At 32.4% G+C, this 15,389-nt stretch overlaps 1 protein-coding gene across 1 annotated transcript; it reads left to right on the top strand.

Moving 5' to 3' along the window:
• The first annotated feature begins 14,059 nt into the window (after positions 1 to 14,059).
• On the top strand, positions 14,060 to 15,127 carry LOC112463104. Its single transcript, XM_025029294.1, has 2 exons — positions 14,060 to 14,211; positions 14,568 to 15,127. The coding sequence occupies exons 1-2, from the start codon at positions 14,158 to 14,160 to the stop codon at positions 14,964 to 14,966; spliced, it is 453 nt and encodes a 150-aa protein (XP_024885062.1). The 5' UTR covers positions 14,060 to 14,157; the 3' UTR covers positions 14,967 to 15,127.
• Positions 15,128 to 15,389: the final 262 nt, after the last annotated feature.

Raw genomic sequence — 15,389 nt, 5'->3', positions numbered from 1 at the left:
CCGGCGCGCGACTGCCGCACTTGTCGTTCGGTCGTCGACTCGCGACGCCAGCCGAACACGCCCGAGCTCCGATTCTCGCCGAGCGGCCACGTGCTCGCCGGCCAATCACGCTTGCGCCGGTCCACGTGCTCGTTCGAAAAGACCATGCGGGAACGATTAGCGCGCGCTTTGCCGTCTCCTTTCGGAGCAAGGAGTTTTAAATGCTCCGTCGCTTCGTTTCAGAGCGAGGCGCTTCAAATGCAATGCCGTTTTGCCATCTATATTTATATATGTATATATTTAGATACATTTATCACAATATTTAAATCTTATTCACTTTTTTTTATTTTATTTCACTTCTTTTAATGAAACACATTGTAATTGTTGCCGTATAAATAAGCAGCAGCATTTTAACAGCATTAATATCTGATATTCTCTCACATTATTTCTGAATAAAAAGTATTATAATAGCATTAAATACAGTAATAGCTAAATTGTTCTTTCTTTTCTTTGGTGATGCGATTATTTCTTAGCATTAAAACTTCGTTATTTTCGAAGAATTTATTATCGAAAAAAACTCTGCGCGATAATGTGCAATATTAATCAATTTTAATTCAAAAGACTCGAGTAATCGATGTAACGATCTTTATGCATTGATTTATATGTTTCTTCATGTAACGTAAAAATTTTATTGACTAAAGTGATTTTTGTATTGCAGTAAAATGTAGATAAAATATCTTATTTTGACGCATTACTCCCATCGCTTAGAAAAAAAAGTTACGAAACGAAGTTGCATCGTAGGAAGGAGTAAAGGGGTTGGAGGTCGCCATATTAAGTTCTACCAGCTACTACCTGTTTTAGTAGCTCTTTCATGCTTCTCATGCACGGCTACACGCGCCGTAAACTTAAAAGACTTTTATGGCAATTTTGCTGGCGACGAACGGGGATCGTTGCTCCGTGCCGCTTTATAAACTTCTTTTCATTATAAATTTCATGTTCCCAGACGTGCACTCTATTTCTTTCATATATAAATGGTGATTTTGGAAAGTTGAAACATTAGCGATAACAACTTTTATGAATGTAACGCACAACGTTTAACGAAAGATAAGGTACCTTTACTAAAGAAAGATTAAGCAAAAGTTGAAACTGCTCAAACTAAAACGTAATAACAAATGCAATAGAAATACAAGAATATAGTTACTTTAATTTATCATAATTTTTGCTATCTTATTCTACTTAAAGTATTAAGCAACTCATCGAAACAAAATAAAAGTATGAAAGCTTATTTTTGCAATAAAGATACTTAAAAAAAAATATCGAGTAAGATGCTAAATTGCTTCTTGATTCCGTTTTGTTCTGTTTGTTTAATTAGGTTCTACAAACTGAAGCATATTGTTGTAATATTTACGCTATCTGCACGAGATTGTTAAGTAGGGACCTGTCGCAAAGCACATGTTGCGAGATTGTAGCACTAATTTAAACACGATCAAAAAACATGATCAAATATGCAAATGAAACAGCTGTTGTTTAAACAGCAACAGATAAAAAAAAATAATTGCACTAAAGCATGAGTTAGCCGAGACACGAACCCCATGATGGATTGAAATCGAGTTTCCAAGTGGTTTGGCTGGAGTTGCAGTGGAACATGGCGCAATAGTTGCTTACGCATCCGGAGGATGGCAGTATACTCAATGTTGCTAATATTGTGTTTTTTAAATTTTTTTTTCGTTTTTTTTACACGACACATATTCGTTTTATCAAAAAAGCGATAATGTCTCGCGCCAAGTATATTTTTAGTAAAATACATTCTTTCATGGAGCGAGACGCTATATACAACGTATCTTTTAGAGAAAGAAGTACGCTTCTCTAGGAATAAGCCATTGTTCTTCTTAAATAAGTCGATGTTATTGAAATATGCAGGTATTGAAAGAGAATATAGATTTTTCCGATCGCATAATATAGATTCAGCGTTTACACGTTGGCGATTACACACACATAAGTATAATATATATTTACTGGCAATTATAATTAAAAAAAAAAACAAGAATTATTGTGTTTCCATTGCCTCTGTCACTTTCTTGAAATCTTATTGTAATATCCTATAAGTAATTCATTTTTGAATTGTTTTTTATTGTTTAAGTGAATTCAACTAAGAACAAAGCTAGCTTTTCTTTAGCAGTAGTTAATTGCTTTTAACCCTCATGAATTGCTTTAGGATTCGACTGGAAAGCATTTTCTCTTAAATTTGCGAAGAATTGTTTTAATATAGCTTTAATGATACTCGTTAGCCAGTATCTAGAAATAAAATACACACAGTATGTGGGTCAAATAATTAATTGCGCTCAAAAGAACCTACAATCATACCGCACGGTGACAACACAAAAGTCTCTTCGATTTCCAGCAACTTCTGTGAGAACGATCCGATCTGGTACATACCATTTTCCCCGGAGAATCCATTTCCGAGCGTTGGCGGTCGTTTCTAACTCGTTCGTCATCGATTTCGCGCCGATCGTGGAGGCCGGCGTCGGAGGGTGAAGTTTCAGCCGCACAAATTAAAACCATTACTAATGGCATCGAGCCCCAAGCAGAAAACCCGACCTTATCCCGGAGAAATAATTCGTCGGCGCACTCGCATCGACAGTGCGAGACGGAGAATTGCACTCCTCTCTGGACGCTATGGAGAACTTTGAATGCGGTCATACGCGTCGACAGTGAAAAACGTCCGTGACCCGCCAAACACGCGGAGAGAAATTTATTATCATCAGACATGACAGCCTCAACTTCTTCTTATATGTATATATATATAGTCATCGTAAGAATTTTATATTACTGTTATATATTTGCAGCAAAACAACTCGGGAAAATGAGGAAAATGCCGATGTATTTCATATAAAATTAAGATAATGATTTATTCAAACAAGAATTTTTTAATATGTGTGCTTTTATATATGTATATATGTACATTGTACATTTACCCCGTCTACATTTGTGAACTGAACCATATCGAGAATTTTTTACTTTGGCTATGCTGAATGCAAGTCTGCAATTTCTAAGATCTGTGGAACTTTTGCATTTGCAAATTTACGAAACTTGCTTTGTTGAACTTTTCTATTCAGATAACTATTCAGACGATTTTACTATTGATACAATGTACAGCTGTACTTTATCGAGAAACATACAATGTATTTTATATATGCTATTATATAAATGCTATAAACTTAATTTTATGTAATTTAAAATTCAATTTATTACGTATATAACAGTATTCGAAAAGACACTGACCAACCGAAGAGTAAAAATAATAGATTGGATTAAACTGAAAAGAAAAGTCATGTTGCCATTTTGCAAAATTCGCAATAGTTAAATAATTAATTAAAACGTTTGAGTGAATGAGCGTATCAAAAGCGGTAGGTTGGAGAAATGGCAAGCGGTGAGCGACGCATATGACACGACCGCAGCACGTCAAGAAACTATGATACATCTCTCGCTCAGATGATGCTCACCATTGCTAAGAGATCTAACAATCAAGCCATTTTATATGCTTATTCGCTCATTCGCTCAGACGTTTTAATTAATTACTCAATAACTATATTGCAAATTTGTCAAAATAAGTAGATCGCATTTTTCTTTTCAATTTGACTCAATCCACTTTCACCTTTTGGTTGATCGGTGACTTGTCGTACACCCTATATGTACATTTCATAAAAAAGATATTTTATTAAAGTCAATCCTACATTTTGAGTTCTCTAAAATGAGATGAATAAAGAGATAAATAAATCCTACGATTTAATTTGTGGAGCGCTTTTCACATAAAAAAAGGAATGAAAAGAATGGGTGTGACGTCGATCCCACCAGGAAAAACTGCGAGAAATTGTCGAACAAAGATGTCTTATGAAATGTCGCGCGAACCTACCGAGCTTTTACGTAAGAAGACTTTTTGGGCGGTATCCAGCTCAATCTATCTATAGATTTATCACCGTGAAACGTACACCCACAGAAAAGACTTCTAGATACAATGCTATTACTCTTCAATCTAGCATAAAATAGGATCGAAATAGGGTCAATCATAGGTATATTTCGGCTCATCTGGATAATGTATCATTTTTGAACATAATCAAAATTTTAAAATATTATTAAATTTGAATAATTTTTGTTAATCTTTTTGTTAACTTTAGTTATTTTTAGAAATTTTTATCTAATTTTCTTTTTGATAAAATCATTTTAAGTATAGATATTTCTATTTCGAGATGATAATAGTACTGGAGATAATAATAGCAAATTCGAGCTTCTTTCATGAAGCATTGTGATCTCGCTTTTGCATAATTAATTTCCACCCAATTTTCGACAAACTTCTACGAGATTGAATGCTGCATCATTAAGTTTTTATTACTGTTTTTAGTTCTTACATTTATTAAAATATAATTAAGGTCTAATTAAGTAAGATCTCGAAGATATAATAATTGATTAAATAAGTAATAAAATGATATATACGATGCCGCGTGTTATCACAGCAAATAATATAATTTTAAACAAACATTTGGAAAAATTTTGATAGCCCGTGACAAGTCTTAAGGTTCTGTTACATGACACTGAGTCATTACTTATTCCGCGAGCGATAAAGTTCAATGTCGAACATTATTACGAGCGAATAATTAGACACACGTTTGCATGATTTACCAAATAAAACGTGCCGTGTTGCGCATGTGTTAGTCATTATCATAGCTAATTACCTGTATTTAACTGCTACTTAAACAGTGGCTTATCGTTTGGCAGCTTATCGTTTGGCATCCGTTTACCGCCATTATTATCGTCTGCAATTGTAGGCGATTGCCTCTCGCTAAATGTCCCTCGAAACGCAGCACTAAGCTATCAATAAGTCAATTTAAAGATAAAGGCGAAACAATGTTGTGGGCGTAATCTTCTGCCGATAAATTTTACAGCAGTAAAGTACCTGAAGTACGTTACAGGTATGTAATTCCTGCATCCAATCTGCTATAAGGTATTGAAGGAAAGACAATAAGGTATTTGAGGAAGACCTCAAATTATTCGAAATTAACACGGAACATTGCTAAAAATATAACATAATTATTTATGTAACATTATGTATTAATATTATGTAAATTAATTTAATTGGAAACAAAGTAATGTACATTATAAAAATAAAATTTAAATATTGAAATGAGTCGATCGAATATTCTTGTAGTCTAGATGTAAAGAACAAATAGTGGATATTACGGTATTTTTTAGGAACTTTTATATCCGACACAGATCTAGATTTATTTTCTAATTCTTACTTTTATTAAGATATAAACTGTACTAAAATCAACTGTTAATTATATCTTACAATCTCTATAGTTTATATTATATTATATTTATATTATAATTTGTATCGCATATATGTGAATATATTTTTATACATTTGTTCACTCACGATTTTGATCTTGTGGCGAACCGAATAGCTATATAGTATCATTCAAAGAGAGCGAGAACTATATCGATTGCGGGAGCGAATTATATGCGCGGGACTTGTTGTTAGAGCGAGAGTGAGGGAGCAAGAAAAAGAAGAAGGGATATCTTTGACTTATTGTTAGTTACGATTCAGGAAAGAAAGCAAGAAAAATAAACAGCGGATAAGGACAAGGGCAAAGCACCGACTTAGACGAGAAGCATTGTCAAGACTAATTTATTTTCTTTTCTAGCGCAATACACCGTCTGAGTTCTTTTTCTGCCAAAGCTGACCACATATGATCACCGGATTCAATGCATTCAATGTAGAGCAGAAACTCCACCGCTGGCTGACATCCCGGTCGCAAAACGTTGGCGTGAAAAAGTGAACGTTAAACGTTAAAGTAAACGTTAACGTGAATATTTTAGTCACACTCTCGAGTAACGGGGAGACTGACACAAGAGGTACAGTCTTGTACGGATATAGAATTGAATTCGTACTTCCCTTCACTGTCTTTGAATTCGTACTTACAATCTCGCTAACACTTTCTTCGTTTTGAATTTTCTTCGAAAGTTCTCGAAAAAGAGACAAAAAGACTTCTCTCCGTTCGATCGCTAATCGATCGCCCGACAATCGAATCAAGGAAGAGATTGCGCACTATCCTAATTGGCAAACGTTTCCGTTATGACTTGTAATGGTTAGAAACAAACGCGCTTAATATACTAGAATACGCAAGACTATGTATAGACTAACGAGAGGAAAAAAAAAATAAATTCTGTTCTAACTATTAGAAACACATGAAAAAAAATAGAAAATAATAGAAAAAAAAAAAAAACAGAAATAAAAGAAAATAAAAAAAATAAAATATTCAGTCAAACTTTAATAACATTCTTCAGTGACACGCATCTCATTTATGTAATTACAATTTAATAATACTTGGAATTACCAAAAACCGTTATCTGCAACAAGAGTTACTTCTCCTGCAGAATACTTAACGATTCGAATTATGGCCCGTGTAATTTGCAGATAGCCCGACAGCAGCTGCAAGGAGAATCAATCGCAGCTCCAAGAGCTCCTTGCAACAGGCCCAACAATAGCTATGAAACTCACAGCCAATTATGATCATAGAACGCTAGTCCAACAACGGCCATGAAGGCTGATATTGGTACAACTGCAGCCGCAGGTGCAACAGATCCTGCAACGGTTATGCCATTTCCTATAGGATTCGAGGACTATTGCATCATTATGTCCGAGAATCCAAGCGACAAAGCGACATTGACGTTCTAGACTGACCGAGACGATTGTTATTATAACTGTGAAAATCTATGTAGTAGGAAAATAGTTAGAAAATACTTGATTCAATTAATACAAAACAGTGTTGCACCTGCTAGTATTGCTCATTCTTTTAACAAATTTGTATTGATGTATAATATTAAATTAAAAATATAGAAAAGAACACTCAGCAGTGCTCATCAGATACTTCTAATCGACGACGATAAATAAAATCAAATTTTATTGATATCTATCCTATAGATTTATATTATATTTGTGTGGTAATGAAAAGTTAACGATGCAGTTTTCAATCTTGTGGAAGATCGTTGAAAATGCATGGTGGAAATTATAGTCATGCAAAAACAAGATCACGATGTATCATGAATATTCCTATTTGCCATCATCATCTATATTATGATTTAAAAATAAAAATATTACTTAAAAATGTTTTGTCAAAGAAATATTGATAGAAATTTCTGAAAATAGATATAGTTAATAAAAAAAAATGGAAACAAAATTATAAAAATTAAATAATATTTTAAAAAGTTAATTATATTCTAAAATATTTGTATAAATATAAAATTTTTAATAACTTTATAATGTCTTAGTAAGAAATAATATTATACTATATAATATTCAATTTAGTTTGCTCAATAAAATATTTATTTCTGAAAAAATTAGAGTTCTTTCACTGTATTTTTTGCTATTATAGGTTTTTAGCCAAAAAAAGATCAAAGAAAAACAAAGAAAGAAAAACTCAAGAACATAAAAATAAATTTCTTTTAAACTCCTAAGAGTGCTTTTAAAGCAGAAATGATATGGAAAAAGAATTTACTTTATAATTCGAAAATTCAAAAAGAATTCTTTTTCAATTTTTTTGCTATTTAGTACGTACGCGCGCATTTTTACGCTATAATACCTAATAAATATCATATTTTTACAATAAGAAATGCACTCATTGTTAATACCGATTTATTTTGTAGCTTTTACATTGCAAAAAAGGTCACTCTCCGCGCAAAATGATAAGGCCACCAAAGATCAGTAAGGCTTCTTTAGGGGCAAAAATTAATAGCATTTGGACTGAGCTAACACCGAGAAATAATTACTGGGCAGGCTATTCTAACTTGGACTCTGGAACTAAGACAACGTTACGTCTTGCGTCTATTCTTCTCTTGCTTGAGTTTTATGAACACCTGCATTAATCTTTAATTATAAAATATGATATTTTCTATGCACTTATAAATATATCATGTTTGGATATAACTTTAGTTGGTGGTGGGCTAACTGCTAAATAAAATAAAAGATCTATCAGCATAATATTGTTTTAAATTTTATTTTATTTTACACACATAAGACTATTATTAAATTGTAATTATATAAATAAGATACATGTCGTTGAAGAATTGTCTAAGAATGCATTTACATATACAAACTATATATAAACAATAGATCGTAAAAAGTATAAATAACGTACAATTTATCATAATAAGAATAAAAATTAAAAAATAAATCTAGTTCTGTGTCGGATATAACAGTGTCTGAAAAATAATGTTATATCCACTCTTTGTCTATACATCTAGCTTGCAAGAATATTATTACGTATCCTTTTTACTATTCGATCGACTAACCTCACTATTCGAACTCGGTTATTACTTTGCTTCCAATAAAACAAATATACCATAATATTGCATTAATTCTATATATTATTAGGAATATTCCGCGTTAATTTCGAATAAGTCGAAATCCTTTCCTTTAAATATCTTATCGCAGGCCAGATGTAGGAGTTGTAGTACTCCAGAAACAGTTGTAAAATTTATTGGCGGTTTCGTAAGTGTTGGTCTACAACCTTGCTTTAAAGGATATTTAAGCTCTAAGCCGTAAGAAATTGACCAATCACAATAAAATATAAAGAGAATACTCGACGTGATTGGTCAATTTCTCACAGCTTAGAGCTTAAATACCCTTTAAAGCAAGGTTGTAGATCAGCACTAATGGAGACTACGTCTTCATTATTGTTTCACCTTTAGCATTAAATTGGCTTATTGTTAGATTATTATTGTCGCGTTTCGAGGGACATTCGGAGGCGATTGCCTACAGTTGCAGACGGTAATAATGGCGGTGATCGCGTAAAACAGTCGCCAAACGATAACCGACTGGTTAAGAAGCAGTTAAGTGCAAGTAATTAGCTATAGTGATGACAAAGTTAGGCGGAACGCAGTGCGTTTTATTTGCTGAATTATGGTATGCGAACGTGTATAATAAATTATTCGTTCGTAATAATAATCGTCATCGCGCTTTATCGCTCTCGGAATGACTAATGACTCAATGTTATATAATAAAACGTTACGCTTTGTCACTCGCTTTTTAAAATGTACTTGGAATATTTGTCTAAAATTGTATAATTTGTCGTAGTACGTGGTCTAGTGCTTAATTTTATTTTTTATTCAATCAAATATTATATCGTCACATTTTTGATCTGCATGATTTATCTTATAATAAAAATATTTTATTATGAAACCAATTTCACACGAATTCACGTAGATGTCACAGTTTTTTCTCAACGGACCATAAATCTGACAGTGAAAAGTGACTCTGCGCGTCACAAAGATCAAATTTAAAATTGATATCTGTTTGATAATGGCCTCGGGCGACGCGTTATGTATGCGAGAAGCAGATTACAGGGGCGGTAGGAAAACGGACGTGATCGTAACGAGAATAGATGGAAAACCAATGGTCGACCTCTTGAGATCGATAAGATGATAATAAAATGTGTGTGTGTGTGTGTGTGTGTGTGTGTGTGTGTGTGTTAATCCATATTTTATATCTATAAGTTAATCTATACGTATGTATATTAAACTTGTTTACATGGCTTATTTCCAAAGAATTCTTTACATCCCTAGTATCTATTATGTTTAATTATTATAACAATCCTTAGTCTTTTAAAAAAACAAATAGCCAAACAAGTAGCATATAAGATATGGCAATATTAAGAAATTATTAAATATATTTTATATACACATGTAGAGATAATTGTCTCATATGTATTTCCGTTTACGTAACTTTAATAATTAACTGGATTTAGCATCAGTATCCGCTAGCGTTTACTGAGATATTATTATTCTATACGTCAATTCATTATTTTGTATTTTAGGTTGTATTTTAGAAGATTTCTACGTAAAGTAATAGGCTATAGATTTTATTATATTTATTTTATTTACATATATTACACATGTTTTACGTTTGTATGAATTCTAACACACGTAAGAATGTGTTAATTCATAAATCTTTGAATTTCTACAGTTATTATAAATTACATGAAGTCTTAAGTAACGATTTTTTACATAATCTCCTTAAAATTAATTACAATTAAACTTTGGTTACGTGTTTCCACTTCTGAAGTTTGTCCACAATAAATCTTTTTTCAGAGATAAATTCTCGATGTGAAATAACTCTGTAACTATCGACATTTTGATGTCCAAATGGCTACCATTCTTTTCAATTTAGTCTCAGTTTTCGACAGACAAAGGGTGACCATTAGAATGCTTCGTGTGCGCCTTGTGTACCGCTGTAGAAAGAGACAATAAAATTTATTTATTTCAAGTAAAAACAAAAACTCACAAATTCTACGTCACGCGGAAAATACGCAACAACTTTTGAAACTACAAGAATAAAATATCAGCACTATACATATATAACATTAAGCAATATTGAAGCTCTATACGCACACGAATATTTTAACGCATCTCAGAAGATTGTCGCTCAAGAGATTTCTGAATGGTTCTCAATACTGTGAACATTCTGCAATATTTCAACATTCGAGATATTTTTTGTAGTTGAAAAATATGATCGCAAGTTTCGTACAAATTTTATGAAGAAGCCTGGCAAGATCCGGTATCATGGGACCATTAATCTTCGTCTGGCACCGTCCTTTGCCGTCAGATTAGGATCTTCCTTAAATTCTCCCTATATCTCTCGCAATGGCGTAACGAAAAGGCAAACATTAAAAGAGTCTCTCGACGAATATAAGCTCCTTGGAGGGTAGTTGATTTAATATTAAAGTTAATATTACCGTCGAGATTAAGTCCCGAAGTGAATATTCAACTCTAATTAACACATGTAATTTTACGTTTTGATAATAAATCTTGATAATAATTCGGACGAATAATTAATTACTTTCTAGAAAATATCTGGATTCATAATAATATGTACGTATTTGCTTTCGAAACTCTATCTTTCTGTTGAGTTTCTGTACAACCATTTAAGCGAGTAATTATGATAAAAAATTATTCGCTCGCAGATATCACCGTGAATCAAGATTAAATCATTTCGTGGCGAAATTTTTTTCATCTTAATTGTTACGGAACTTTTTCTTCTTCTTATTCTATTTCCGGGAATCTCCGATATCGAAGCGGGGAATCGACGTAATCTTTCGTGTCATTGTTTGCGTATTATAGAAAGATCCTCTTTTTAACGAGGTGTAAACGGATAAATTCAGGCATTCGTTTGACGCCCAAGTTTAAGTTGTCGGGCTTATCAGCATGCAGTTAAAGACGTTATCAGTGATGCCGGTCGCTGCAGGAGAACTCACGAACGCCTCGAATGCTTGCGATCCTCCTTCGCTTCGTGACCGCGATACACCGTTATCTCGCGGGAGGTTTTGTTTAAGAGAACATGCAATCGCGCATGCAGCCTATCTTAAATTCAGATTTTATAAGTGGATTCTCGAATTCTCAAACGTTTCTCATTACAAATTGAATACAGTAGATACACGTACGTCTTGCGATAATATGCACATTTTTAATTATACATTGTTTATCAATTATTATGCTATTATTTGAATTATAAGAGTAAGCAAAATAGAACGAATTGTCTTAGTAGAAACTGGAAATATAAAAAAATATGTATACGTGAATTTTAGCAGCTCATTATTGTCCGTCAGAATTTCCGGCGATATCCTGGAACGAGGATATTAATTTCAAGCGTTCCATCCCGTACATTGTTGACGGCTGCAATGCTGAGTGCATTAGAGCAAAGTGCATCAGGTCCATTGCGTTATGCCATTATGAGGATTACCAGTGGGAAGTATCTCTCCTGTTTTTCTCTGCATCCGCGTAAAATTGTCTGGTTAATTGTATTTCATTGTTACCCCCGCGCGGTTTGTTGTCTCGGTTGAGCGTACGTGCACCGAGAAAAATACGCCGATGTGTAACTACAGAATTGCTCGTTAGCTTTACGTGCCTCCGCTGTAAGCAAGATCAAAAATCACGAATGCGCAACATCCACGTGAACGTTTTATCAATATGCAATATTTATATATCGACAGGATGTTCCAAAATATTGGCGGAAAGTAAACATGTTTAAATTGAACGACGATCGAGTAATATTCCGTTATTTATCGGTGCTTCAAAATTAATCTAAATATTCTAAATTATTATCAGCAAATCCATATTTCTCATTTTACTCACATAATTATGAAATTATTAGTAATTTGAAACGTTTACATTTTCTATCCAAAAAATTTATATGCGATTGATGAATTTAATAGACTGAAAATAAATAAGCACTGAAATCTAAAAGTATTTATTCTACTTGATTTAAATTTTATCGAGTATATCTACTGTTAATAACATTAATTAATACCTTTAATGTTTTTTTTACACAAACACGCAAAAGGAGCAATTTAATTACAATTAAATTGAATTGAATTGTTTTTCCGAATAACTGATTATCAATAGCGAATAACCATAAACAGTTCTCTTGAAGCAGAAACAATAAAAATATATGGATGGATCGATTAAATCGCTAATACCAAATTAATGATTCCAGCAAAAGTTATTCATGTCATTTTCGTTCGGCTATCTATCGCAAATTTTGCAAATTTGACATTTTCCACATTTTCCATTAACTGCCTTCGTTCCTCGCGTTATCACACGATTGCGATTTTGAGATACCCGATAACTATGATACAAAGACAGTTTGAGAATAAAAGAATTCTCGTTATTCGGTGTTGACATCCCGTAATGCAACGTAGCATAATGCAAGTCTCGTTCATGTGGACTCTCACATATTCATATCATTGTGAAAATTAACTGACTGTGTAGATCGTCGAATTCTGTCGTCATTTTCAATAAATTAAGTACTATTTATAATTTTTTATAGTGACGTAATTTTCCATGTATAATACGTAAGAAGAATAATATATTATGACATATAAAATAGCACTGGCAAAAAGCTGTAGTACGATATTGTAATAAAACGTTAAAAAATGTAATTAAATTAATCAATTAAATTGATCAATTTTTCCTTAATATATTATTCTGGACACTATTTTTTACATTTTCTTAATTTGCAATATTAAATATCTTAGTAATTAAATGTGGTATTTACTGCAGTCATAACTGTTTTTGCATAAAATAATATTCAGCTATCTTTCTGTAATTAGCAATTTTTATTAAAATAATATGCGAATCCATTACTGGATGATAATTAACTCTGTAATGATATGATAAAAAACACTTTTAATGCGCTGTTACACATATATGTATGATATTTCTCAATATTTTCAAATTAGGATTCGATGAAAAAGGAGAAATATTCTTTCTCTCTTTATAAGCGTATTGAAATGTGAGCAGTGATGCAAGTTTGTAGCAATACAGAGAGAACGAAAGAAAAAAAGAGAAAGAGAGATAGAAAGAGAGAGAGAGAGAGAGAGAGAGAGAGAGGAAGATTATCAATATTGTTCTAATTAAAATTTGCAATAACCGAGCACCTCCGAATGTTATGCGCTCTAGAAGGGTATATGTATCAAAATTCTATAGACTCTACTTCATGTGCTTTCAAAAATAGAAGAATTATTTAGTAAAGTTATTATGTTCGCATTTTTTATTACATAACATCGTCTACAATTATTTATTGAATAATTTGTTATAATCATTTTACTCCATACATTTTCTGAAATGGATTAATAACTGTATTAAATATAATAATTATGTACGACATTATTTATTATAATGATAATTATGATGTACATTAAATATTTGAATCCTTCCAATCTTTTACAATTTTTATTTTTCTCGCATATGGCTTTTACTTTACATATATACCAACTTATTTTAATTCGACTCGATATTTCGTTTATATAAATCCATTTCAAGGACACGTCGAAACGTGAGATCATCGCACGCGAGACCGATTAAGACCATTTTGCTTACGTTATCGCCTGTTCATTGCAATCATAATCGTGCGAAGTACCTGAAACCGATAAACCGAGACGAGACATATCAATGTTTAAAGATACTTCGGGATACGGATTTTGCACAAAGGAATACACAACCTCCGCATATAAAAGGACATTCTCGAACGAAAAAAAATTAGTTTCGTGCAATTAACAATTCAGTACAAGTACTGAAGTCGTACGTTTTGCATTTACACAAGACGTTACTTGAGTTTAATTTCTCATCATGGCTCAAAGTCACGTCATTTCTGCGATCTTCCTGACGCTCGTTTCTGCAAATGTACGTAAATTTATACTACGTCTAATAACAATGTTTTAAAATATACAAACTAATTGCAAATTAAATTAATAAACTTATATATAAATTCTAATAATATATTTAAATTCAATTGACAACGTGTGAAATTGTGTTATTGTAAATAATAATAGCTTTGTATTAATTACATTCATTATAAAATTCTGTTAAATAGAAAAAGATTATTATAATCAATAATTATTGTAAGATCGTACACCGTTTATTTATGCTATTTATAGCTATTACATATATTATTGTAGATACTGTACCTATATATTATTCACATTAATTTTCTAATTTAAGGCTGTACTTATTAACAATATTTTGCACGATTATTACAGATGATACAAGGAGGAGTAATACCAGCACAATTGTTCCACGAAGAAACATTTCCCAATCTTGTGAACCTTGTAGGTATACCCAGGGTTGGTGAGTTCTCTCATAATTTTGCGACATCAGCGGCTAGTGCAGCATCAAGTGCTTTCAACGGCTTCAAAACGTACGTTGATAACTTCCGTACCGGTTTGGGCCAACATATAGAAATTCCACCTAGTTATCCTGTATTGCACCGTTTCGTGCACGGAGAAATATGGCCGAATGTTGCCGGGAGACCAGCAGTGGGAGTTGTTCCTAGCCGTTTAGTAGCGCCAGGCTTTTTAGGAGGCCGCGTTGGTAATAGTGGTGCCGCTTCCGCTGGAGCTGCAAGTTCTGCTGCATCCGGGGGATTAGCACAGCGTTAAGCTTACAATCCACTTTAAAATATCGGTGAAACATTATATTATACGCCAATTAATATGCATAATATACAATGCAATAGATTTATACAATGTCCTTAATATGCTTACTGATAGTAAGTTGAATTAAGTACATCGAGATAATAAAATGAATTAATTTCAAGTAACATGTAATTTCAACATTTGTTAATTACACAATAGTTGTAAGATACTTGTTTCTTGATGTAAAATAATAAAATATTATTTTCTTATTTATATACACTGAAGTATTATTAATCATGTGCCAGTTGTTATATACATATCCTATTAACTTCATCCAGCTATAACTTTTTATTCCGTCTGTCCTTTAATTCAAATTTATTTGTGAATTTTATATAACTATAAAAAAGCAAATTTTCTAGCTTAAAACAATTAAATATTAATATTGAT

This window comes from Temnothorax curvispinosus, unplaced genomic scaffold (assembly GCF_003070985.1).
Source record: "Temnothorax curvispinosus isolate PA1 unplaced genomic scaffold, ASM307098v1 QBEX01013028.1, whole genome shotgun sequence".
Lineage (NCBI taxonomy): Eukaryota > Metazoa > Arthropoda > Insecta > Hymenoptera > Formicidae > Temnothorax > Temnothorax curvispinosus.
Note: the sequence above shows the minus strand (reverse complement) of the source record. Positions and strands in the feature narration are given on the sequence as shown.

Excerpts from the sequence above, each read along its gene's own strand:
- LOC112463104 (XM_025029294.1), top strand. The coding sequence starts at position 14,158 with ATGGCTCAAAGTCACGTCATTTCTGCGATCTTCCTGACGCTCGTTTCT. Across the intron at positions 14,212-14,567 it reads TGACGCTCGTTTCTGCAAAT|ATGATACAAGGAGGAGTAAT; the intron begins GTACGTAAATTT and ends CGATTATTACAG.